Here is a 26,237-nt window from a genome sequence, read left to right as displayed (position 1 = left end):
GAGGATTACGAATCTTTTGAAAGTTTTACGTTGGAGGCTGACTGTCGAAGCCATTTCCATAGATGTAGTTCAAAATTAATTAAGATAAAAAAAAACGTATAATATATGGTAAGAAAATCATTCATCGATGCTGTTCCTTCATTAATCTTCAGTATGCTTGTTAGCATTCTACCTAAAAATATAGGATAGCCTATATCAATCAGTTAACTGTTTTCATTATCCCAAAATACCTTCCCATGAATCCTAAATGATCAAGTTTCCTGCCGAAGTATCTAATAAAATTCATACCTGCTTCAGTTCTTCAAAGGGTACCCAGTAAAAATTATAGTGGCCTCGTAGAGAGGTAGCTTCATACACTTTTCACTAAAATATAAAAATTTCAGCTGAATATTTTCTTTGTCATTATCATTTTTTAAATTATTATTATTTAATTAATATTATTTTTGAATTATTATCTTTGTCATTACCAGAAGCATTATAAATTTTCTCATCCTGCATCTTATAAAAACCAAATATACTATTTACGTATCAATATTTTCTTTATGGACCCCTAATTATATGAATTTTGTTATTGCACTCGTCATTTTTATCATTAAAACAAGAAATTAAAAGCTACGTTATATTTTTCCAACGAAAAATTTGGTACTTGTGAAATAGTAGAATGAGAAATAGTGTCCTGAAAGTTTATAAAAGAACCATTTCAGAGTTTCTTAAAGAAATCACGAAAAGCAGCTTAATTTTTAGAACAAGATTTGAGACAATTTTTAGAAAAGAAGCGGATTAAAAAAATCGTAAATGTTACAAAAATATGTATTAATGTATTGTAATACTTGTAGTTTTAATTATAACAAATACCAAATTTTTATCAATAAATATTTGTAATTCTATTTAAATTGAACAATCATTACCAAAGTTATATGTTTTATGTTATATTTAATTTGGTGTTCAATACTTCGAGAATAAATATGTTCGAGTTGTTGACAGATAACTTGAGAATTTCATCTACATCGTGAAGAGAAAAGTGGGGATGTGTGTGTGTGTGTGTGTGTGTGTGTGTGTGAAGGGAAACTAACACATCTAGAAGGAGTAGTTTCAAAAATACGTGGACAAAAATTGTTAAATAAGATCATAATTGATCCTAAGCAATCTGTTATACTTATGTCAAAAAGAATTTTTTAGGACTATTTATCAAAAAGTTGAACATATGTATTTGCAAAGTAATAAATAACGCGTTAAAAAAATAATAAAATGATAGAACGTTGGACAATCAGACTGTCTAAATAAAATTTGATATGTAAAATTGTGTTGATACAGATTTTATGAAAAAAAAATTTAATTTTCAAAGTACCATAATTGTCAGTAGTTTTATTACGCCGCTTGAAAGGGTCACTTGATTAACTATTTTGATGTGTAGTCCATATGTATGTACATGGTGTAGACCCGAGCAAACATTGTTTAATTTGTAGTATTTGTGCAATATTTGATGCATCATGATCTTTATGTGATTGATAATATGAATACTATACATATAAGTACAAGCAATATGATCTAAATGGTTTTCATTTAATACGAAAATAATATAAAGTCGTGACTTGCCTGCGGATTCTATACTATTATAGCCTAAAAATTATTATAGCTGAAATATGTATTTAACTCTATTAATAGCGACCAAAAGAGTCGTGTGGATTTGAGCGGAACCAGTTTGCTAAAGTTGCGGATAATTAAAAGATTTAAAAAGGAAGTTTTGGAAAGGATTCGCAAAAATTTTGAAAAAAACGTGATAATTAGAAGATTCAAAAAGAAAGAAAAAATAAGAAATGAAATTGTTACTTATTAAAAATATGAGGAAAACAACATTTTCCCAAGTGTAAACAACAACGATATATCATTATTTGTCATTTAAAGGGGTTAAGAATATTGTTACATTATTTCCAATTTGTTGAAAAAATTAACAGAAGAAATATAATCTTGCCTCCAATTTCCTGCGAATGCTGCACAATAATTCTCATAAAAATAATGTAAAAAGTAGACCTTTTTCGGGAAGGGTTAACCATGAAAATCCGATTTTTGCGAAGGGAAATCCGCTTTCGAGGGTTTGCACATGGTCGGTCGCATCAGGGTAGTCGTTGTACCTGTCAAAGCTAAGGGTGGTGTTTTAGTGACGCAATAGAGAGCGACCCGTCCGAGAGTTCGAGGTGGGGTGGACAAAGAGCCATGCTCGGTGGTAGCTCGACACTTCGGTTCAGTTTGCTTGCGGCGCTCGTACCGTTCGTGTTTCCCGTTGTGTGTCCCGATTTCCTTTCGGAACGGTTCGGTCTCGCTACGGTCAGGTCTCGGGACCTGTTCTCTCGGTTGTGTAATTTACGAGTGTGTTTGTGCGAAACGAACTTCGCAGCAAAAAAAGAAAGAAGAAAATAAAACGAACGGATCCGGCGAAACCGACATCACGCGACGAAGACGTTTCCGTTCATCGGGGACGATTTCCAAAACACCGGCACACCTAAAACCGCAGTTCCGTCGCGAGCAACAAGTGAATCACACGTGGACGAAATTCGATCCAGATCCTATACGGTTACGCGAATAATGTCGCAGTCCGATAAGGGATGAAGGCGCCGGTGTCTATCGATTTTTTAAAAATAGAAGCGCTTCCAAAATTTTGTTGACATTGTGACGAAATTTTAGATTTATAGGAAGCAGCTTAATCCTGTCCTGTGGATCTTCAACCTTCGAACCGATCACGTGCCATCGTGAGACAGTTTCTGTGGCAAATTTTGTGGTCGTTTCTACGATTTCTGTTCGTCATAATTTTCTTTTTAGTGGCTAGAGCAGTGGGACCGATTACTGTGAGGTGACTAATTACTATACCTTTGGTTTATTTTCGAGCATAGTTAACTTTATGTTTATCGATTAAGATATTAAATTTTTTTATTCATTCACTGCGTTTATTCTTGAATAAAAAGATTGGTCGCCCCACAATAACGGGCTCCACTACCCTATTCGATTTCTCGTTGATTCATCTGATTATTTGTTCATTTTATTCTGTCAAACTATCTATAATTACTGTATACATCGGCCGCTTCTGTTAGCCATCGTTTTTCAATACTTTTTCATTCTCTTGTTGACTCAACCGATAATTTGTTCACTTCGTTCTGTCAAACTGTCTATGTTGGCATATACCGTCGCTTCTCTTCCCCATAATTTCTTAATCACTTTTCATTTTCTTGTTGATCCAACCGATAATTCGTTCACCTTAATAGCACTGGTACTATAGTAGCATGCATTATATTGTATTAAAAAAATGTCCGTGTTTACAGGCTGTGCCCGTTAGAGCAGTAACACAAATATTTAAGCTCGTCGTGAATTCCAATAAGATTTCACTTGTTAGCTGTATTTGACGGGCACACTCGTCATAACACAAAATGTTATTACCTCTTCATGACGAGTATACTCGTGAGAAACAGCTAACTAACGATATATACTTTGATATTCTTTAGTAAATCATATATTTTACAAAAGTGATGTATTTAAGCAATATACGTAGAAATTCAAGCATATACATTATACAGTAAATTCTCCCTAATACTCCTTCAACTTGTAAAAAAAGAAAATGGACAATTTGGGAAGAGTAGATACGATTATCCGAGTCTCGCGGCTCATTTTTTATAGTTACCTATTGTCAACAATTATAAAAATGAGGTGCAAGGCTCGAATAATCGTATCTCCTCTTCCAAAATTGTCCATTATTGTTTACAAGCTGAAGGAAAATTAGGGAGAATTCACTGTGATTACAGTAACTTAAATATTTGTCAAAGAGATTGCAACAGCTAACTGGTTAACACGTCATTTTCGAAACGTCAAACACCTGTGGTTGAGTTTTAAACAAATTTCAACATGTAAAACCTGCGAACAATTCGCTGTACTGCAATTGATACATGCGGATCGAACGAAAGTATCTCCGAAAGGTTAAATCTTTGCAATAGTTCTGTTTTTTTCTGTTTGCTCCTCAAGGGAAAGGTTAAGAGACGATCAAATATTTTCGGATTGTTCGGAAGCGTGAATTGATCGTGAGTGCGCGTGTGCGTGCACCCTGGGCCGTGAGCTATCGAACGGAGATTTTTGGCGCGAGAATGGGCTCGACTAGAACGGTTCGAACGATCATCGAGGATCGACACGTGAAATGATCGCGGACGGAGGAGGCGCGCGGGTAACAGTGCGAGCGGATCCGAGGGGATCTAACAAACAACGACGTCGGCTGGGTCAGCGACGATAGTCCCGGCTCGAAGACTAGGCGAGGATTTCGCTCTCCCGTCGATATATGGTTCGCGTGTGCGTGAATGGTTGCCTTTGTTTCCCCCGAGCCGATATCACGAATCGCGGATATTTCAGTGAATCATGGCCGGTCAAACGCAACGACGACTTTTCACGTCGCGTCGCCTCCTCGTCCTGCTGCTGACCCTCTGGAATCTGGACGTCGCGCAAGCCGCTCGCGGATTCAGGCAGAGCATCAAACATGGTAAGTCCTTTTGTTTTCGTTTTCTGCTGATGTTTTCGCCTGGGTCGCTCGCATAGTGTTCTGCTAGATAGGAGATACTTCTCTTTCTTTCTCAATGTGTTCGTGAACACAGAGGGGAAAAATTTTATTTTGAATAATAAATAACAAATTACAAATTATATTCATATTTATATTTATTCATATTATATATTTATATTTCTTATTATAAATATAAATTATTAATTAAATATAAATTATATTTATTATATATTTATATTTATATATTATTTATTCATATTTTCAAATTTTGTGTTTAATTAAAAATTTATTCAAATAATTCTGTAAGTGTACATGATTTATAAAATACAATCATTACAGCGACAAAATCAGTTATCCCTCAGTAACTTAGTATATAGCTATATAGTGATGTTTATTTTGTTTAATTGTTTTATTAAACGATATAATTACACTTCCTGAAAATTTCATATAAATATTTATGAAACTGAAATAGATATGACTTGCGATGAATGATTACTCCAATACGCTATATTAATGTTTATTTAGTATATTTAAGCGATCCAAGCAAAAAGGCTTTTCAATTCAACTTCAACGCACCGCAAACTGTTAGCTAACGGGGATACGACAAGTATTTACTTTACACAGTATTTATGTAAGTTTTTTTTTCTTCCGGCAATACAAGGACTCACGTTTTTTCACAAACATTTTCCAAACGTAAATGAAGTCTAACTACCAATCCATATTAATACGGATAGCTAACGTATAGTAAATTATCTTCCTTTTCTTAAAAATATTATGCCGAGTTCCAGTTGCACCAATTATTAATAAATCCTTGAAAAGATGTATTACATAATATAATATTCGTTTTAACCTTTGACTTTAAGTATCAAAGAGTATCAGAAATCTCGTGGCTTCTCTTCAAGTGGTCTTCCTTACTCAGATTAAATTAATTAATCTCTCTCTCTCTCTCTCTCTCTCTCTCTCTATATATATATATATATATATATATATATATATATATATATATTCTCTCTATATATATATTTCATTACTGTTTATTTCTATAGCATTAATTATATATGTATATATTATTATTATTATAATATTGTTATTATATTATTATATTATTATTATTAATATTATTTATATATATTAATTATATATATATATATATATATATATAATTAATTATATAGAAATAAACAGTAATGAAAGGCAAAAAATATTAAAAATAAAACAATCTAAAAATTCGAACAGGAAAACTAGACCCGCAAGGTATGTAGAATTTAGAGATCTTGGAATCGACTTTCGGAATCTTTTATATTCTATCGAAAAAGTAATTTTAATCTTTGTAAACAAATCGATTTATTGGGATGTTATCATTAGACTGCGGATCTTTATGCAAAATTCTCATTTTCATACGTTACTTTATAAATATTAGAATTAAAGAAATGTTACCTTTCTCAACTAGGAGATTATTTGTTATGAAAATAAAATAAAAATGCTACTAGACATTATTATTGTACACAATTTCCTACATTTTAAAAGTTGCACAAATCATAAATGCACAAAGATCCGCGATCTAGTTATCATGATTCTTGATGAATTATAGTGTCCATTGTTTTCCATGGATCTGTGCTACCATTCAGTAAGTTCTATTAGTTCGGAATTAATAATGTCACGACAGCATGGTTCAAAATTGATGATATTTTACCTCTCTTCTCGATTAATCAACGCCCTACTCTTACTCTGCTAGCCTGATCGAAACTCCCTCAACACGTTAATTGTCACATCAGTCACATATGGTTAACCCTAATTTTCGTCTACGTTTAAAAATTCATTCCCATTGTGATACATTCGAACAAGTTGACCTTTATCACGATTTTTTTTTTGGAGTACGGCATAAATTTATTTTTCCAATATCGGTTTCATTAACACTTATTACTTATGATTTTGTCTCCCACAATTATTGGAATCGTAAGACTGTTTTCATGAGGAATGGTAGAATAAACTTCTCTATCAAAGTATACGTGGTGTCCTAAAAATGTCTCGCAATGCGGAAGTGTGGGGTTCCTGAGGTCATTTGAAGTAACTTTTTCCTCAGCGAAAATGCAAGCCGCGGTTTTGTTTACGAGTTAATAACGAAAAACAGTGACCAATGAGAGGCGAGTTCGAGCAAACGAGCGCACGAAGCCTGGTTCCGCTTACCTATCCAATTTTCTCATAAACTCATAAAATCCGCAGTTTATTTATAGAAAATTCTACATTCATGTTTAGAATGCGATAATTTTAACGTTAATTAAATCACCTTGAGTTTATGGAAATTCTTGCAGTCGATGTTGAACACCTTTACACGTTCGCACTTCGGACGTCCTGAATTTCTAACATGGACTGTCTGGTCAGCACCTAATACTCCAAGAGGACCTATCCCGCAAGGTTCGGCTCCATTTTCGTCGACGGATGCGCCGCGCGCGGTGTGGTCTTTTAAAATATTATTGAAAATTCCGACGAATCCAGCCCTCGTAAAATGCTCGTCTACTCCAAGAATATTAAGTGTCAGGACATTCCGCACCTCCCAGCTCTTTGCTTTATATTTAGCGGCGACCGCAACGAATCAGCATAGAGTGCATCGCGGTGGACGCACCCTCCGCGCGACTCCACCACTGTCAAAGGCATTCCCCGAGGTTATCGATTCCACTCCGTGGAAATAATCGACAGCTCGTGGGGAAACAAAGAACGTAGAGCACCGGTTGCTTGCTCGATGCACTCGCGCAACTGGTTGCAGAAAAAATGCCACACGAATTCCTTTCACGTGCGCGACGACACCTGCAGTGGCACCAAAATGTATTCGTACACTTTTCAAATGGAATAAATCTTTTCGAATTTATTCGAGACGTTCGAGGGTCTAGTGGACGGCGTAGAGATAAAGGCTAACGAATGCAATTTTATTTTTTATACTATCGGATAAATATCCGATCGAATAACAATTTATTTTGATAAAAATTTATCCGAATAAGAATAATAAAAAATAATCACTTGAATAAAAATGATAGAATATAATGCGTCTTTATAGTTTATCGTTTTATCTCTTCTCCATATTCCTTCTTTCAAATATTATATACATATAATCTATAAATGTTATATATATAATAATTATTCGATGTTGCGCGCTTGTGCATTCTTTTCCTAGATTTCTACTGTGACGAATAAGTATTTATTTAAGATAATTATCCGAATTAATTGTTTTATATATAATTATATTATATAATAATATATATATTATTATATTATAATATAATATAATATATTAATTAAATATATTTATAATTTATATTATAATTAATAATTAAGTTAATATATAATATATATAATTATTATTATATATTATTATTATTATTAATTATTATTAATTCGGATAATTATCTTAAATAAATATTTATTTGTCACAGTAGAAATCTAGGAAAAGAATGCGCAAGCGCGCAACATCGAATAATTATTCATTGGGAGAAGCAACGATATTTCGAACGAAACGCATCTTGATTGTGGGAAACGCGCGTGGCCACCGGTTATTTCGCGAAAAACGTGTTCGAAAGTGGCGCGTTTAATAGCTTAGACGTAGACGGTCAGCTGTCGGGCGCAGGAGAAACGATAAATAAGAATATCATGCGATAATTAACATTCACCGAGGGTTGCTGGAACGCGAGCGGGCGAACGATCGATCGTTTCGATCGATCGATCGTACACGCCACGTTCGCAGGCCGCGCGCCGCGCCGATCGGATCCTCGAGATACCAGGATCCAACGATCCAAGCGGCGCTCGTCGGCCCGCCCATGTATCGCTTCCTGCTTCTCTAATCGGACCGATCGTTTTTCTTTTACGCCCGATATTAATGCCCGACCGATCCGATGGATAAAACAACGCGGCGGCGGCTGTATGTCTCTCGAAAAATTATTAGTTGTTGCCGCCGGTACCGTTCGCGCGAACCGAGTTTCTTAATACGCGATACATTCGGGGAATGTGAAAGATCCGTCGATCTTACAATTGGTTTAGTTCAAAATTGTATGAATCGTTTCTCATTCGGAATTATGCCGGCAACAAGCAACGGGTTTCGCGTAAATCAACCACATTGTGTATTGTGTCTGTTATATTTTACATTATTATGTAGCGGATTGCACTTTCACTTAGACTTTCATTATGGATTACAACATTGAGATCACTCGAACAAGAGCACCTACAGTTACTCACAAAATTGAGCATACACCTTTTAAAACGCAATAACTTTTTTAAAACTGGACTAAGTGGCTTCAACTTTTTTAGACGATAGAGGGACTAATCTACTAGACGATGAATAAAATACCTTTTTTTAATTTTGCTATTACTTGGGATGACAAGAAAAAATAAAAACTCTCGTTTTTTTTATACATAGTTATAGCATATAATACATAATTTTGGGACATCCTGTATATAAGCATAAATACTTTAACAACTGCTATGTCTGTCGCACGTGGATGACAGAACTATTTGCACATATTTGAAAATTAATTTATATCTTAATCTATTATATATATATTATATAATTTTGTTAGGATTCACACGAAACCTCTCTAAGAATGTTTAAAATGTAATTGATATCATATAACTGAACTTTTCAATTTTACTCTGATTATATAAAATACTGTAACTTTGTGACACTTTTTGAGGTGGTTTATCTTTATGTAAAGTACAAATTTTCTATAATAATTAGAAGACACTGGAACTAAATAAATATCTGTATTTTCCTTTAACACTTCCAATGCCGACTGAAATGAAAAAGTATAACAGAAGAAATGCTTACTTCTTATATTATTTTTATGACTTTATAATATATTCGTATCATATGAATATTATATAATATTCTTTTTTTATATGTTATACAATTTCTCTTCGTATGAAAAATAGTTTGGTGGTTTAATATTATAAATAATATCATAATATTATATTATATTATATTATATTATAAATAATATATATTAATATCATAAACACCACAAATTAAATAATCTGGCTCTCGCACGTAATTGCCTACAAAATACTTACGCATCGAAAGAGTTCCGAACTCCATTAAGTAGCAATAATGAACGCGGAAAACGATGACAAATTTTTCCCGCGATACGATATTCACGTTAATCGGCACGAGCCAAAATGAAAGGCGTTCACGGGTGCATAGTCGAGATAAAAAATTCGCGGCCCACTCACAGATTGACCGGCGATTAAGACGCAGGGGGGATTCACCGACCGCTATCTTCGCGGAGTGATCATTAATTTAATTAGTTTCGGCGAAAGGGCGAATTTAATCGTTCGCTCGGCTGGATCGATGTGAATGCTTGCTGTTCGCCCGAGTAGTTTTTCAACAGTCGAGAGAGAACCACGTTCAGTTATAAAACTGTTATCGTGAGCAGCCTCTATAGAGAAGCCACCGATTACGCCCGTACTTCAGATTCGTTCCGACTCGTTCCCGGCTGCGAATCTTTCTTGGACATCCTCTTTTTTCTTTAGCTAAAAGTAATCTTTAATCAACGCTGATTAGTGCTTTATTAGAAAACGTTAACGATGTCAAGTTCTTTTGTCGAGCCTTCTCTTATAATTGAAGAAAAACTGCATATTTTATTTTATTGATCCGTTTCTTTATTAACGAAAGAAAAATCCTTCCTCTATTAAGTACCCACTCCATAATTAAGGGAAACTTCGATTTACTTAATTTTGTTAATTCCCTTCTATATTAGCGGAAGGAAATTATTTCATTTAATTAATCTCTTTCTTTATGATTGAAAATTACCCGATAATTTAATGAGAGAGAGACGAAGAACTTCATTAATCTTTGACTTACGTTTAGAAGAAAGCCTCTTTATTTGAGTTTATTAAGCTTATCCTTTATAAATGAAGAAAAATTATACTTGCCAACTTCTTGTTTCTTAATTTTTAAAAATGATCTTATTTTCTTTAGTGCTTTGTTTTATATGATTATATCTGTACCTTATAGTTGAAAGAAATATCATTCATTAACCTCTTACCTGATTATTAAATCTTGCTTTCGCGTAAAAGCCATGTTTATTGGAATGTGGATATTTATGCATTTATTCGATGCGCATGAAACACAAGAATGTATTCATTTTATCTGAAATGAATATCTTTTATTTAGGTTTGCAGCAATGAATGTTCTAATCAGCGATAGGAAATTTTCTCTCAATTCGATGTTTAAGAAATGAGCTGCAAAAATAGAAAATTGCTTAATTATTGGTATAATGTGGATTTTTATGCATTTATAGAAGAAATGAGTTGATCGAGTAGAAAACAGGTCATTTTGTAAGGTGTTAAACAAACACTTGATTCAGTATTTGGCCAATAAAAAACAGGATATCTACGAGCATAAGACTTTAAAGCTACCAGAAAATTGTCAAAAATCTCTTTTCTTTCATTCTAAACATTAAGAAACTGTCTTCTATTTTCTGGGGAAAGAACGATACAACTTTCCGAGCGACTCGATAAATATGCATTCGTACCTTGCAACTACCGTGATTGAAGAGCCCTTTTCTCGAGAAGCAATCGATTAAATGAATTCCCTGAAATATATAGATCGACCGAACAATGTTTTGACAAAGTTATCGCGGTATCTAGCGGCAACACGCATTCGATTTGATCGCGATTTCGAAGGACTGAAGGTTAAGGTTCAAGGCGATCACCCTTGTCACGGTGAAGCCTCGCATTCCCTTAAGTAACCCAGAAAGGGGGTCCGATCGGGCCTCCTCGAACCCCGAGCGTACCCCAGACACGTACATACGCGTCGGCAGTGTTATTTTGCATAGTCAGCGCGAGCGCGCATGACGGCGTGGCATTTAAACAAGAAGAAAGTGAGAGGTACGAGAGGAACGAGAATGAAATGATTTCGAGCTGCCGCACGGTGCGGTCGTCAATGGACAAAATTCAAAAAAGTCATTGTTTCATATCTATTCAAAACTATATGTATGATGTGTTAAAATGACTAAAATAATCATATTTAGCAACAGAATGTTCAAAAAATTGAACAGGAGATCAAACGTACGCTGCGTTTACAACTCAGCTTATTTACATTGCTTTATCCACAGAAGGTAGATTTTACAATGTAATCTTTATAGAAAATGATGACCGGGGGTTATATGATCATAAGTAATCTATAGCAATTTTGTAATGATCATATGCAATATAATAATTAACACGTAATACATTTTGATAGTATAAAAACATCTTTTGCGAAATCTTCCGCGGTCTTCAGAATTATTTAACAAAATATGTAGCCATAACCGGTCAATAGCTTGCTACGCAGACATTCAATGATGGTAACATAAGATTTGAGGACAGTTATTGTATAAATAAAAAATTTTGCGATACTATATAATTACATATATCGCGTTAAATGAATACAAACTAATGCAGTGACATTAATAATTATCAGTGAAACCAATTTCTTAAATTTAAACTCAAATAACAATATATATATTATATTAATAATATATATATCATAATATATTAATATAAGATCACATGAATACATTTAATATACACAAATCGTAATGTACTTTATGGTAATTGAGATGACGTTTATTACCTGAGCTAACTTTGACATAACCGTGACATAATCATGACTTAATCCTGCCACCTTGATTTAACCCTGCCCTATACTTTAAATGAGATTTAAAAAAATGGCTCAGTATATCCTGATATTCTTATTTCAACATATTCATCAGATAGTACATTTTGATACTATAAAAACCTTTTTTGTAGAAAGTTGCGGTTTTCGGAGCCATGTAACAAAATACGTAGCCATAGCCGGTCGACAGCTTTGTACGCTGTAAATAAAAAATAAACAAGAATTTTTCGAATAAGATCATATCATAACTTTTTCATGCAGATCGATGCATGTTTGTATTTTCTTTGACAAATTATTAAGGCATTTGGGTCGAAAATTGATTAGTTTCGAAGTTATGATTTTTGTCCCGGATGCTCATATAAGCGTCGCACCGTATGCCGATGAAAAAATACCGGTTACACGTTGGTTCACGTGGAATATTTTCTTCGTTGCTAAGCAATTCACCATCCACCAAAAATGTACAGCTTTTCCCCGGACAAAATTTGCATTTCTATGATTTTCTAGCCTAAATTAAATTCCAAAGAGTTGACACGATTTTCATCATCTAGTCGTATTCCTAACATTATTCTTGATGGCATCAGCATAATGTTATGTATAGCAACTGCATTTTTAGAGTATGATTGAAAATATGATTGAGATAAATTGAAAATCGTAGTGCACGGAGTTAAATCGACTTCTGGCCAGTTTTTAAGTCGAACGTGCGTCGTCGTTGGCGCACGTTGACGCGACGCGACGCGATGTCAGAAAAGAGAAGCTAGAGCCGGCATCCGGTCTCGAATTGGTCTCGATTCATTTTTAAAATCTTTATCCGTCACACCTCCGCTTTTGTGTACGGAACGCCGCGAGATACGGTGTATTTTTGTCTCTCGCGGCGAATCGTAATATCTCCGCTTGTGTGTTCGACGTAGAGGGTTAACTGCTAGTCGAAAGGCGCGCGCGAGGCGAGCCGAGGCGAGGAACAGCCCTGTCGTGTCGAGTTTCACGGGAGCCATTAATCGTCCGGCCTTTCGAACAATATGGATATTTTCGTTACGTGGTCCGTAATTACTCTGGCTGGACGTAATTACCGTTCTAAATTGATCGGTCCGCGCAGATAGCGGGCATTGTTCCGCGCCAGGGATATTTATTTGCTGAACGACATCCGTTCTACACCTTGGCTCCCTACGATCACGGCCGAAGATATTATTAAAGCGTCGTTTATACACGTCAGATTTCTGCTGGATCGAGTTAACGCGAGTTAAATCTGCTTCCTCCGATTGAGATTAATCTCCCCCTCGCTCTTGTCTCTTGGATCGGTGATACCGTGTTGCCTCGTTTCCGACTTCGTTTCGTTCCGCCCACACCTTGGCAAATTGTTTAATATTTTAGCTACGTTGTTCCGCGTTGTTGTGACAAATTAGCCCGTATCATATTTTCCTCTGCTTCGGTTCACGTTCCTTGATATGCCGCGCGTTTATCTGCACGGCCAATTATCGCGCGGCTTCGCAACACGTTCTGTTTACGTTTACGTGGCCCTTGTTGTCCTTGTTCGTCGATTTTATTTAGTTTCATACGAGATTTCTTTGTGAACGGTTTACTTAGTTCTACACAGTGTTACCACGTTTTCCATTGAAACAAGTATAGCTGTATTTATTTTAAACATTTTCAGCTTAATTCGATGTACATATGTGATACTTCCGTAGTAGAATATATGTATTTCTCTGGTAGAGTACTATAGAAATATTGATTGAATTAATTGATTCGACTGTACATTCTATAAATTGTACAGAAATCTCAGTATAAGCAGATAATCAATTCCATTCATCACTTCGAATGGAAATTTATGAATTTACCTCTTAAAATATGTAGAAGAATCCGTTCAAGCGTGAGATTCACTCAGTTATGTTCTTTTGTTGTATATTTAATATTAAATCGTTTAGAATTGAGAATAAAAAGTATTTATGTAAATGAATAATTTTGCAAAGAAGGCAATTTAAATGAAAACTTCATTATTATTCAAATTCATTAAAGTCATTAAATTTATTGTTTAATAATGATCTATAATTGATTCATTATAGATTTAATAATGAATCTATTAAAATTGAATTAATCCATATTTTTACGTGTCAGTCAAAATTTATTCAATTTTTTGGATTTCAGTGCAAATGCAATACTGAATGGCTTAAAATCTAGAAAAAAAATCAATTTAAATAAAAAATATAGAACTCATTATTCAACATGAACTTCCTAAAATTTATTTAAAAATGTACCACTGTATTACGGGCCAATAAAAAATATTACTACAATAATTTAATAAGGACATTATAAATGGTACGATAAATCCCTTAAAATATACAGAACGATCAGTTAAAATAAAAATTCATTGGATTCATTGATTTTATTAAATCCGAATTTACTAATCCAAAATTATTTTATTAGTCAAATATTAGTAATAGAAATTAGTATATTCTCCTCGAACAACAAAAAATTTCTGGCCAGTAGAAATTCAGGACAGAAAGATCTATACTAATTTCAAGTAAGCAATGCCATATATCAACGATCTGTTGCAGTCGGTGAACAAATGACGAGCACTCTTAATGCGTTTGTTTGCCGGCTGTTCGCAGGAACAAATTAAAGATGAAGCAGCCTCTACTAGTCACCGGCAGTTGCTCCCCTAAATCAGGAACGCCATACGGTCTTAGCACGGATTCGTGGAAAATTGGAGGCAGTTAGTTTCCCAGCAGGGAGCCGCTCTAATCGAGGCATCCCGAAACGATGAGACCGCTGCCTTGTTATTATTTATGGTTTAAAGGGAAAATAGTAATAGGCGTGATTCATGATGCTTGAAGTCAGCCGAGTCGACAGCTTCGTCCGGTGTATGTCACTGATCATAGCGTCGTCGCATTCAGTCGACGAAATCCGGGACCATAAGCAGAATCTATTTATACTGATCCACGATGCGCTCTGCGGTCGAGTCCGATCGTTTTCGGTGTGTCTCTTCTAATCGTCCATTGTCTGCTCGCCAAACGATTTGCAATTCAAGTAGCACAAAAACTGATAGGAAACGATTTTTAACGCTGAACCTACCGAGCACTAACGATGTCTCTGGAAGAATTGGAAGATTGAATTTAGATTTTTAGACATTTGCTATTGTTTTTTTTAAAAATATTTTATATTACTGTTGGGATTATAAAAACAGCCTTTCGCGTAGGAAATGATCGAATAAATTTGTTAATTGAAACACACATTGTAATAAAAGTAACAGGATGTTTAAATAAGAATCATCTTAGCAAAAAATTATAAACAAAATTTGTATATTTTTCATTAAAAAAAATTCTTAGTACAAATTAAGTATTAATAGAATTACAATAAGTCATAATATAATTCTTAATATGAATTAAGTGTTATTATAATTTTAGATTCTTTTTTAAAGAAATATATGCAAATTTTGTTTATATTTTCTTGTTAAGAAGGATATTTAGACATCTTGCAATTTTTATTATAATGTTCATTCCAACTAAGAAATTTATCCAATCGTGTCCTACGGAAGACTCTCTGCAATATCAATAATTTTTTAATAAAGCATGTGGAACCCGTTATTTGAACAGGCACGGTTGTTAATTTGTTGGAAACTTCGTTTCTGTCTTCTTCAGTTTATTATCCTCTCCTATTCACTCGTTGTCAGTGCAATTTCTATGAAAATTGATAACTACGTTCGAAGTTGTTTTAATTATTATAAACTCAACAAGAACGTTTAGTTGTTCAGATGCCATAATCAACAGGTGATTTCCGTCGACCGCAGTTCTTCGTTTTTGCAAATTGCTTTCGAAAGTCATTAATTTGTTCTTCGCTCGCCCAGCGATCCGCTTGGAGAAAAGTCAATGTAATATTTTATAATGCATTATGAATAACATCCTGAGAATAGATGATACAGTTACCGCAATCTTCTCCGTGCTCGACGGTGTGCATCGTTGATTTTTCGTTGAACATCCTATGCCTATGATGCCGCAATTGGGGACGATATCGCCTGAAAAGCAGCACAAGAACCGGGATGCTAGAACCCGGAAGCGAAACACGTTTCTGTCAACTACCTTGCGAGTGTCATCAAGGTGCACCGAGAGACCACAGTGCAATTAACGCGAGATATGCCACGAACACGTGTCCCCGCCTCGAGTAGTTGTTGCATTAGAGATGCATCTCGTTGCGTCCTTGTTCGAGGTGTTGAATCTCGTTGGATTGCGACGACGTTCCACTTTTCGATAGCCTACAATTAAACGGGAGCTATTGGATTTAGTTCTTTTCTGGACTGAAAACTTGTGGATCCGAGGTAATTATAGCTCTGTGCGCCGAGTTCGGCGAGGAACGCGTGCAACGTCATGTATAAGAATATTAAATTTATCTGGATCGCGTACTAAGTGCACAGTGCGTGGAACTCGAGTGCAAGAAGCGTCGATCAGATTTTAAACAAACCAGAAGCGTGTCGTTTCAATTATAGAGGTTTGCGTCGTTATATTTTAGTGATAGTAATTTATTTATTAATTAGAGTCACGGAGATTCTCAATAAGTATGTCGGCGAACGCTGAGACACATACGAAGATCAATTAAGACTTATCATCACTTCTTTTTGTTAATAATCGTTTTCTCTGACTGTACATAGTTTAATCACAGTAACGCGTTTTATTAAAATTATTTTAGCTTATACCAATTAGTGCAACATACGCGCATACTGATATAAATACAAGTTATGCTTGATAGAATGTTATCGAATGAAATAGACGATTCCAAAACTCTGTCAATGTTGAGGTAAAGTCAATGAAGCCAAATTCGTTTTTTTAACAAGAACTGTTTCGAAATTTGTTCTTGATTTGACCATTGAATATAGCGAATTAAAGATTTCAAACTTCCTTCTGAAGTATAAAATCGAATTTAGTCATAATAAATTAATTCTGTAGACACAACACGTGTCGATTTAATATACTAAATTAAATATTAAAACTTTCTTCTGACGTATAAAATAACATTGACTAGTAATAAATCCCTTTCAGTGAAAGCTTTGATTTATTCGTTTCAATTAGCGGACATGTTTTAGTTAGTAAATCCGTCGGATTCGAACATGTTTTTTTTCTAACGGTTAGGCTAGCTGGTAAGACGATAGGGCTAGGGTTCTGTTTGACACGAAATCACGCGGAGCTTTTTATTCGAATCTAGCGGAAGTCGAAGGTGGGCGAGCAACGAAGGGGAATCCTTGCGCGTGAAACTCGTAGAGCCGCGTTTCGTAAATAGGCATCGTCGTGCGACAGGAAGTCTTGCCAGATGCTGAAACTCTCTCTTTCTCTCCCTTCCCTTTTCTTTTCCTTTCACGTGATTCTATTATAATCGCGCTTGTCCGATTAACAGACGTTCTACGGGCTGAAAAAGGGTTCTGTCGAATTTTATCATGTCGAAATATATAAAATACAAATTTTTAATGATTAAATATTTACATTTCGTTCTGTCCTGTTATAGAATTGTCATTATTAATTAATTCATTATTATTTATTATTATTATTATTATTATTATTATTAAATAATTTAGGGATTTAATGTTCTTATTACGGAAACCTGTAAATAATTGATAATCCACATTAAGATCAACTTAAATTAAATGTATGTAGTATCGTTTCCAATATATATATTACATATGTAATTCTTGAAAAATTAATTTTATATATGTATATTTATACAGTGATAATTCGAATCGAGAGAAATGTAGTTTATTTAAGAATACAGTAAATTCTTTCAAATTGTTCCTCAACTTGTAAACAAAAATGGACAATTTTGGAAGAAGGGATACAATTATTCGAACCTCGCGGCTCGTTTTTATAATTGTTAACAATCGACAAATACAAAAACGAACTGCGAGTTCCGAAGTTGTCCATTTTTGTTTACGAGCTGAAGAACAATTTCGGAGAATTTACTGTACTTTCAGACTCTTAGTTTATAAAACGAATTTCATATACCAGCAATGGATCGTACTTCAATATTTGACAACTGTTCGTTATTGTTCTATTTATACGAGAATAAGAAAAAGAAATTGTATCAAAAATTGCAGTTTTCCAATAGTCTCGTTAAGAATTATGATGCTGACAAGGTGTAGAAAGAAATTCGCATGGATAACTATTTTATTGGTTTAATTCATTTCATCTTCGTGTTTCGAAGAAGTGTGGCCATAAAAACAAAACAGTTGTAAGAAAAAACACCGCACATATCAAACTTAATTAGAAAAAAAGACATGAAAACAAATTAAATACGCTCAAAAAATGCTGCCATTTAGAATACTATTAATACAAAGTATTTCCAAGCGAAAATACTTTGACAGTGAAAACGTGTGACATTTGGCGCTCTTTCTTGCACGGATATTTTTCTATCACAGCATACAAATTGTTCAATCCCGAAACCGTGCCGATATCAGCAACTACCTTGAAAACTCCTGAATCCGTAACGGTGATCTATTGTCACAAGGCGACAGAGAAGTCGAGGAATTTCCAAAAAGAAAATGTGGCGATTGGCGATAACAAGGGGCCCGGTGGCTCGGCAGACGAAGAGGACCGTTCGTTGATTTTATCGTTTACAAAACGGCAGCCAGCTTTGTCGGGACGTACAAATTGCGCCACGGACGCATTCCGATCAGGTTCGATAACGATTGGTAACGCGCAGGTAACAGGGCTCGTAATCTACCGAAAGGATCGAGCAAACTGTACCCCTAAAAAGGACACGCAACGGTGACGCAAGCGGACCGCACGCATGTCTCATAAATTCAGATGGGAATTACCGGCAATTGAGGTATTCGTCACTCCGTATCAGATAGCGCGTCCAGCCCAGGCTGATTATCTTTACGCGGTTGAAATATTTGACAATATATGCAAATGAAACGTCAGCGGACGAAAACATGGCTATACAAACGATAAAATGCCACCTCCGGACGAAAATATTCGATCAACATGGGGAGTGTGACTGCCGACAAGAATTATTCGAGTGTTTACGGAAAATGAAACATGGTGTTGCATATTCAGGACGGTTTCGTTTAAAAATAACCACTTAAATATCTGTCCTGTTGTCACTTGCTATGGTACCTGCTGGAAATGAATTCCATATTTAATTTTAGATGTGTACACAAATAAGCGTTCATTTATTAGAAACATATGCATAAATCGACTAGTAGGAAGAAAATATGTGCACTATGCAAACACTGTGTAATAATAAAAGTAAATGTAAATAGTTCAAGATTTGCGTGGCTATATATATTATATAACGGGTAATTGCAATTATACTGAAGCAATTCTCAGTATATTTGCAAAATCGTCTTGAACGCAGAAAAATGTTCGAAACAAAAATTGAATGATTTTAAAGGGCCTATAATTGATAAGAAATTTTTTCGGATAACTGTTTTTCTCATAGCTATTTCCTTATATGTTTTTCAATATACCGAATTATACAGTTTATAATTCTCTGTAAGAAAATGCCAAGCCACTTACAGCTAACTTATAAATTTTTATTAGTTTCTGTTAATTTCAATTTTCTCTTAATTTATATTAATTTCAATTTTCTATTAATTTCTACTAATTTCTATTAATTTCTATTATTTTCTGTTGATTTCTGTTGATTTCTGTTCATTTCTGTTCATTTCTATTCATTTCTGTTCATTTCTGTTCATTTATTACTGTTCATTACTGTTCATTTCTGTTCATTTCTGTTCTATTAGTTTTTATTTATCTTTTGGCATTACAATACTATTTCTGGTTACACAGTTGCAAAACTTTTTCGTTTAAAATTACGTAACAGTGAAACGACAGATCGATTATATCGCCGTGGTCGTAAAAACAGTATTGGAAACGCCCGTTTAATTTCGGCGCTGCAGGAAGATTTTAATTGTTACTTTTGAAATATTGAGTAATTGATATTGAAGTTGCGAGATATCTACGGTAGCCTGGTTCTTTATGTGAAAGGCGAGTTACACAGTTGAGTACATTGGTCGATTGATGGTGCCGTAGCATCCGCGCTGTCTGTGTTCCGTTTGTTCGCAATCAAGATGTCAGAGGAAGTGCTTGTACCGAGTGCAGTTACTTCGGTGATTTATAATTTGTTAAGCGAGTTGAAGGAAAAAGAAACCCGCCGACTGACGGTACTGTTGCACGCTAATAAAACACGCAAATACAGCTGTGGTTCGTTCTCGCTGCCATGTACCTAAAAGTACATCGCAATGCAAGCGTTTTTCTGAGGTCGGACAGTGATTTCTTTCGCGGTTGTAAAGTTGTTTAGCGATCGTTAAATTTTCTAAATACATTTCGTATTGATAATGAAAGGTTGCTAGTGGTATTTCTTAAGAAACAATTGAACAACAACTAGTTTGAATTCTTTAACGGTGAATCATATTGAAAGTAGAAAGCTGCTTCTACTGGAATTTTTTAAATATATTTTAAGAATTTAAATAGAGATTAAGTCTTATAATCTTTCTACGACAACACATATTAGTCATTTTTGGATTTGGTATGTTTAGCGTTAAAGTTGCCTGAAGAAACAACGTCGATGTTTAAAATTATTATTTTTTTAATTGTGGAAACAATTGTTTAAATTTACCAGCGTCGCCTGAATTTGTAAAATTGTAATAAAAAAAGAAGCAACTTAAATTTCTGTGATGATCTTTTTGTATGTAGCCATTTTAAATTCTTGTGGCATTCTTGTGGCACATCTTGAAAGCCATAAATTTTTAAATGAAATATTTGATATATTTTGAAAATGAAACATTTTTTACACTGTTTACGTAGAACAATGAAATTCGTGTTTAAACATTTTTTTAAATATCTAATAATGATCATTCTTGAAGTATTTCACGAGAAAAACGATTCTAAATCTTTCAAAGGAGTAATTTTTATAGTTTCTATACTCCTGCTAAATTTGATTGCTTTCGTTAAATCCTATTGCGGCTTTCAAGTTCCCCTTTTACGAGGGAATGAATATTTCGATGAAACTATTCTTTGCTTAATGGCGTGTCTTATGCTCCGTTTTATAGTCACAGTTTAACACTAAACTAACCAAGCACTAAAACTAAATGACATGCGTTGCTTCATGAGAAGACTGAATTTATTTAAATTCATCATTTTTAATATAATGTATGCTCGAACTAAAAAAATTATTCAATCTTTTCCTATGGAAGGGCCTTCATAATCTCAATAATTTTAAACGGAAATATGTAGAACCGGGTATTTTGACTGATATGTCAGATTTAGGGTAGTGGAGTACCTTTGGCTTGTTTTCGGGCATATGTAATTAACTTTATATGTTTTCTATTTATCGAATAAGACATTACATTTTTGTACTAAAAGATAAGCAAAATAAAAGAATAAAAACACCAATGGCGCTACAGTTGGTCACCACACAGTAACCGGCTCCACTACCCTAGTGTTAAACGTCGACAATTTGTAGAAAATTAGATGTGCGCGGAGACTTTCTGGATCCACTGTATAAATTTCTGCAGATTCGGCAAGGAACGGCCGAAAGGAGTCGTGAAAATAATAATGAGGCATCATCGGGGGAGAATTTGAGAGCGAGGAGTGTCAGTTTGGAATGTAACACCTTCTCGCGTGACTCGAAGGAAGGCATCGCGGAGATGGTGCGCGACGTCCAGAATAAAAATGTCCGTTCGGACGTTCGATTGCTCGGCGCGTCGGGTCGTTCAACCACTTTCGTTTCTATTCTTTTTCCTCGCCCTCGTAGCCGCCCACTCGTCCGAAATTACGGCTGCGAGGCCGCGGCGCCTACTCGCTCCGGTTTCTTCGCCCTTTTTCTCCTCGGCGAGCTCCCTTAAGGCGCCACTCGGGGGAAACCGGAAACGCTGGGCGAGAGATAACTGCTCCTAATTTCACGGCACGCGCAGAAACTGCACGGTCCTTCTTTTCGATACCCAACCTCCACCGTCCGTTCCGAACGCCAACACGATCCCAAAGGATCCGAGATAAATCAGAAAAAAATACCGACTGTTCTAGAGACATCGAGATCATCGTTTGAATTTCGTACAATTGACTCGAAGACAAAGGACTTCGGAAGATAGGAGCGGCTCGAGCGTACGAGAGTACCTTTCATTCGAAACGAAACGAAACGCAATCCAGACGCAAGAATGCGGTCCACTCTTCCTTATTCCTCGCCCTGCTCGCGTACCCGAGGAATTCCTTCCAAGGGCCCGCAATTGCTCCCCCCGCGACGTTTTGTATTCCCGCGTCAATCAACAAAATAATTGCCGTAGTCGGCGCGCAATATTGTAACTCAACATCCAACTGGTAGAGATGGGCCCAAGTTCGATGTGTACTCGCAGATCCGAGTTAATCTTTTTCCAAGTTTCTCTGTTGCACCTAGGCGCGGTGCTGATTCTGATTCTGGCTCCGTCGAAGCCAGCGGCACGGAGACCACGCCTACTCGGAACGTGCCACGCCTACTTCACAGAAAGAAAACTAGGCACTTAGATGATTTACACGTTCTTACTTTAGAACGTATGACTTCACTAGGCGAACCAAACCGTTTTTAGGACATGTAGCATCTTACGAGATCCTGGAGGATATTGTTGATTGATCCTATAGGGCGGGTCATCGATTGGTTTCTTTCTAAAATTGCTATAAAAAATAGTTTAATATTGTTCAAAGTTTCTTGCTCTATTAGAAAGGTAATCGTGTGATCAGCCATTTTGGGAATATGTCGTGTGCCCCACGCAGCTGCTATTTGGTATCACTAAACTTTTTTTTTATGAGGAACTGTTGAGGATCGTTAATTCAACGCTCAAAAAACAATTTAGTCACTTGAAAAAAATATCCATCGAGCTATTCGTGAACTAGAGCCATAAATAAATAATATGTATGTGTAAATAACATAAATAAATGTATTGAAAAATAGATAATAATAATTATTAGAGCATATAATCAAATATGTCAGAACTGAGTCATTTGCTCCTTGCATTATAATAACAAGTCAGACTCGTGATGAAGATTTAATACATAACCTATTAAATAACATGCGATTCGTTCAGAAATGTTAATTTCTTATAAATCTCTATCCTTATAAACAGACTGCGTTAAAGTCTAGTCGAATGAAAAATGACCAGGTGAAATGCTAAGTAACGAGGGCATTGGAAAAGTTTCAGAACTTTCGTACGTTCTCCACAATTTATCGAAATCATCACAAGAGATATACTTGTTTCACGTTCGTTCCTTGATTCAGACAATTTTCATTTTGTATGAAAATCCACAGTCTCGTTGTTAAAGTCTACAAATTAAAACAAAAAATGATGACATACAAGATATTGTATTTGTCGTTATTAATGACGAAGAGATGCAAATCAACGTAGTTGGGAAAGAGATCATATGCAAGGGACCGCCTCAAAAAATGAAAATATAAATTTGATAATATAATTTGATAAAATATCAAATTCATATTTGATATTTTTGAGGCGGTCCCTTGCATATGATCTCTTTCCCAACTACGTTGATTTGCACCTCTTCGTCATTAATAATTTTATAATTAAAATGTCAAGGTAAAATTGTTCGACATCGACCACATTGTTGACATTCCCACATTTTGCGAATCCCAATGAAATTCGAAAGACATGATAGATTAACGTACAAATGCATTTTTAAATCTGAGCAAATACAGTAAATTCTCCCTAATTGACGCTCAGATTGTGCACAGAAATAAACTCTTGCGACTCGTTATTATAGTTATTGACAATCGATAACTCTGATCTGAGGTGACTGATGATCTAAGCATCAATTAAGGAGAATTTACTGCAATTCGTCGTCCACGTATAGATGACATAGTGTTAAGTACTGAGTACTGAGCGATATCCAGGGTGTGTTCTAGATCCTGTTTGCGACGTGCTCGAGCCCATCCCTAGCTGGTACAGCGATCCCATCCCAGCCTCGCCCATTGCAATTTCGTTGACGCTTGTTTCTTCGGCGGCGCAATTAAATAGCTGCGCACTTATTAACGCCAGCACGCGTAGTTGTTCGTTCCATTCGCCACTCGCGAGCCGAGTGGATGAAACGCGGTCGGTTTTTACTTGGATCCTGGCCGAGTCGGGACGACCAAGGCCTGCGTTAAACCGATAGCTGAACTTCAGGCTAAGGCCAAGGCTGTTTAAGGCAGCCGACGCGCGTTCCTCTCTTCCAACATGCCAACTACGGTCAGAGAACTGACGATAGTCGGTTCTTGCGCCGGTGGATCGTTCATCGGACGACAAAAAGTGGACGATCTTCCTTTTGCCGGTCCTCAGAACGATTGCCAATTATTAATTAACACGGCCTCGTGGGAGTTGTTCCTACTGACCGCTCAGCGATTGCACGTTAATTCATAGCTGCTCGATTCGGGACCACTCGGCCGAAGTAATTATTAGGTTCGTGGGTGCTTCGCTGTTGCGATGTTATTGTCGAAGTGGTCGCACTATGGTCACTACTGAAATTGCAAGCATGTTTTCATACGAGGACATTAATCGAATTTTAATGAATCTGATAGTTCGATGTTGTCAAGCGAAAGATAAACGTCTGTTCTTGAGACCATGTTTGCGACAGCGAAAGATCTGAAGATTTTTTAGTGTGGCAAAATGAGCTAATCGTGTCTCCTTTAAATTCTGTAATAATTTCTAGTTCTTTGACTCGATTTTGATTAAATTGTTAAGGACAAGAATAAGTCTTGTTTTCCATAAATTGAACATTTCATTCGTTATTAAGCAATTATTAATTAGAGAAATATGTCATTCTGTTGAGTTCAAGAAACCTTTTAATGTAGTCTAGTGTAGATATCTACTGACCCATTCGTATTTAGTGTAACGAAATGTATAAAAATCATCTATTGTGTTCATTTTCTTACATGCTATGTCATACGAAGAGATCTTAACCAGTTAACTTGTTTTGACGAGAATACTCGTCATAACGCAAAATGTTGCCATTTCTTCGTGACGAGTATACCCGTTAAAGTATACATTTTGAAGGATATATACTTTGATAAAATTATATATTTTATAAGCGTTGTATTTTAAACAAAATATGAAAAAAAAATCAAACACGTACAGTATAATTAGAGTAACTCATACACTTTTAGAAGAAACTGCAATAGCTAACTGGTTAAACAAAAATGAACGACTGATTACAAAAATAGCATCTTGAAGCTTTAAAATGAGACCAGATTTATTGTTGTACGATCCCGATTAGGTTTTTGGGATAAAATGCAGTGTTTTATGGATCAATAATCAAAAAGGACGGACTCTCTTTAGATCATATTTAGAATGCACACGCGTTGTATCAATTATCTTCCATCAGATCCTTTGTTCCAAAATGACAACAGTTTAAATATCGACACTTTTTCGATGGTCTGTGAAGTGATCAAATACCTTTTGAAATCATTGCATTGCATCATAGAACTTTTCTATGATAAGTATGAAAATACTTTCATGAGTCGGTACATGTATTCGACTTGTACATCAGTCTGTGTGTTGAATTATTAGCACGTACGTGTGTACGTGTGTGTAGTATTTCATTGCATCTGTAATTACGCTCGACTTCCTCGTACCAGCCGTAACGAATAGAGATTTGCGGTGTCAGCACGTGTAAATAAGATCGCAGCCGATAGCATTGATAAAATCAATGTACATCGAACAGCTTTGCTCGAGTTGCTCGCGCTGTGAGCGAGTCGAGATCGACATGTGTCGAATGTGGGCAGCAGGCATTGTGAACGCTTGTAACTTGCGCACAATTTGTTCGCACGGTGATGAATACGCGAATACGAATCTCGTTGCGCAATAATGCAATCTCCCTCTGATTTAAACGAATCGAAAATGCACGAACCCGTTTTTCATTTTTGTGAAATTTCAAAATTTACAAAACTAAACTCTACAAAATGAGAAGTTGAAGCTCGACTGATCTCTTGTCATTTTTTTAACACAGTTCCAAAGAAACACGAAATATGACTTTCGAAAGACACTGTGCAACAGGCTTAAACAATAGATTCAAATAACAGAATTATCTCGTATTTTTACCTGAGCGCATTCTCGCTATAAAATGTAGATAC

At 35.5% G+C, this 26,237-nt stretch overlaps 1 protein-coding gene across 3 annotated transcripts in view; it reads left to right on the top strand.

Moving 5' to 3' along the window:
• The first annotated feature begins 2,239 nt into the window (after nt 1–2,239).
• The window catches only part of wb (wing blister), a 256,747-nt gene continuing 232,749 nt past the window's right edge, over nt 2,240–26,237 (top strand). The window contains exons 1-2 of one of the 3 annotated variants that reach the window (XM_076527325.1): nt 2,240–2,747; nt 4,009–4,513. In XM_076527325.1, coding sequence (XP_076383440.1) covers nt 4,393–4,513 — 121 coding nt within the window. In that variant the 5' untranslated portion in view covers nt 2,240–2,747; nt 4,009–4,392. Of the gene's footprint in view, nt 2,849–4,008; nt 4,514–26,237 lie in introns of all 3 variants that reach the window. The other 2 variants (XM_076527324.1, XM_076527323.1) reach the window with 2 other exon arrangements.

The sequence above is a fragment of the Megalopta genalis genome, chromosome 19, assembly GCF_051020955.1.
Source record: "Megalopta genalis isolate 19385.01 chromosome 19, iyMegGena1_principal, whole genome shotgun sequence".
Taxonomy (NCBI): Eukaryota; Metazoa; Arthropoda; class Insecta; order Hymenoptera; family Halictidae; genus Megalopta; species Megalopta genalis.
The sequence above is the reverse complement of the archived record's forward strand: the minus strand, read 5'-3'. Positions and strand labels throughout refer to the sequence as shown.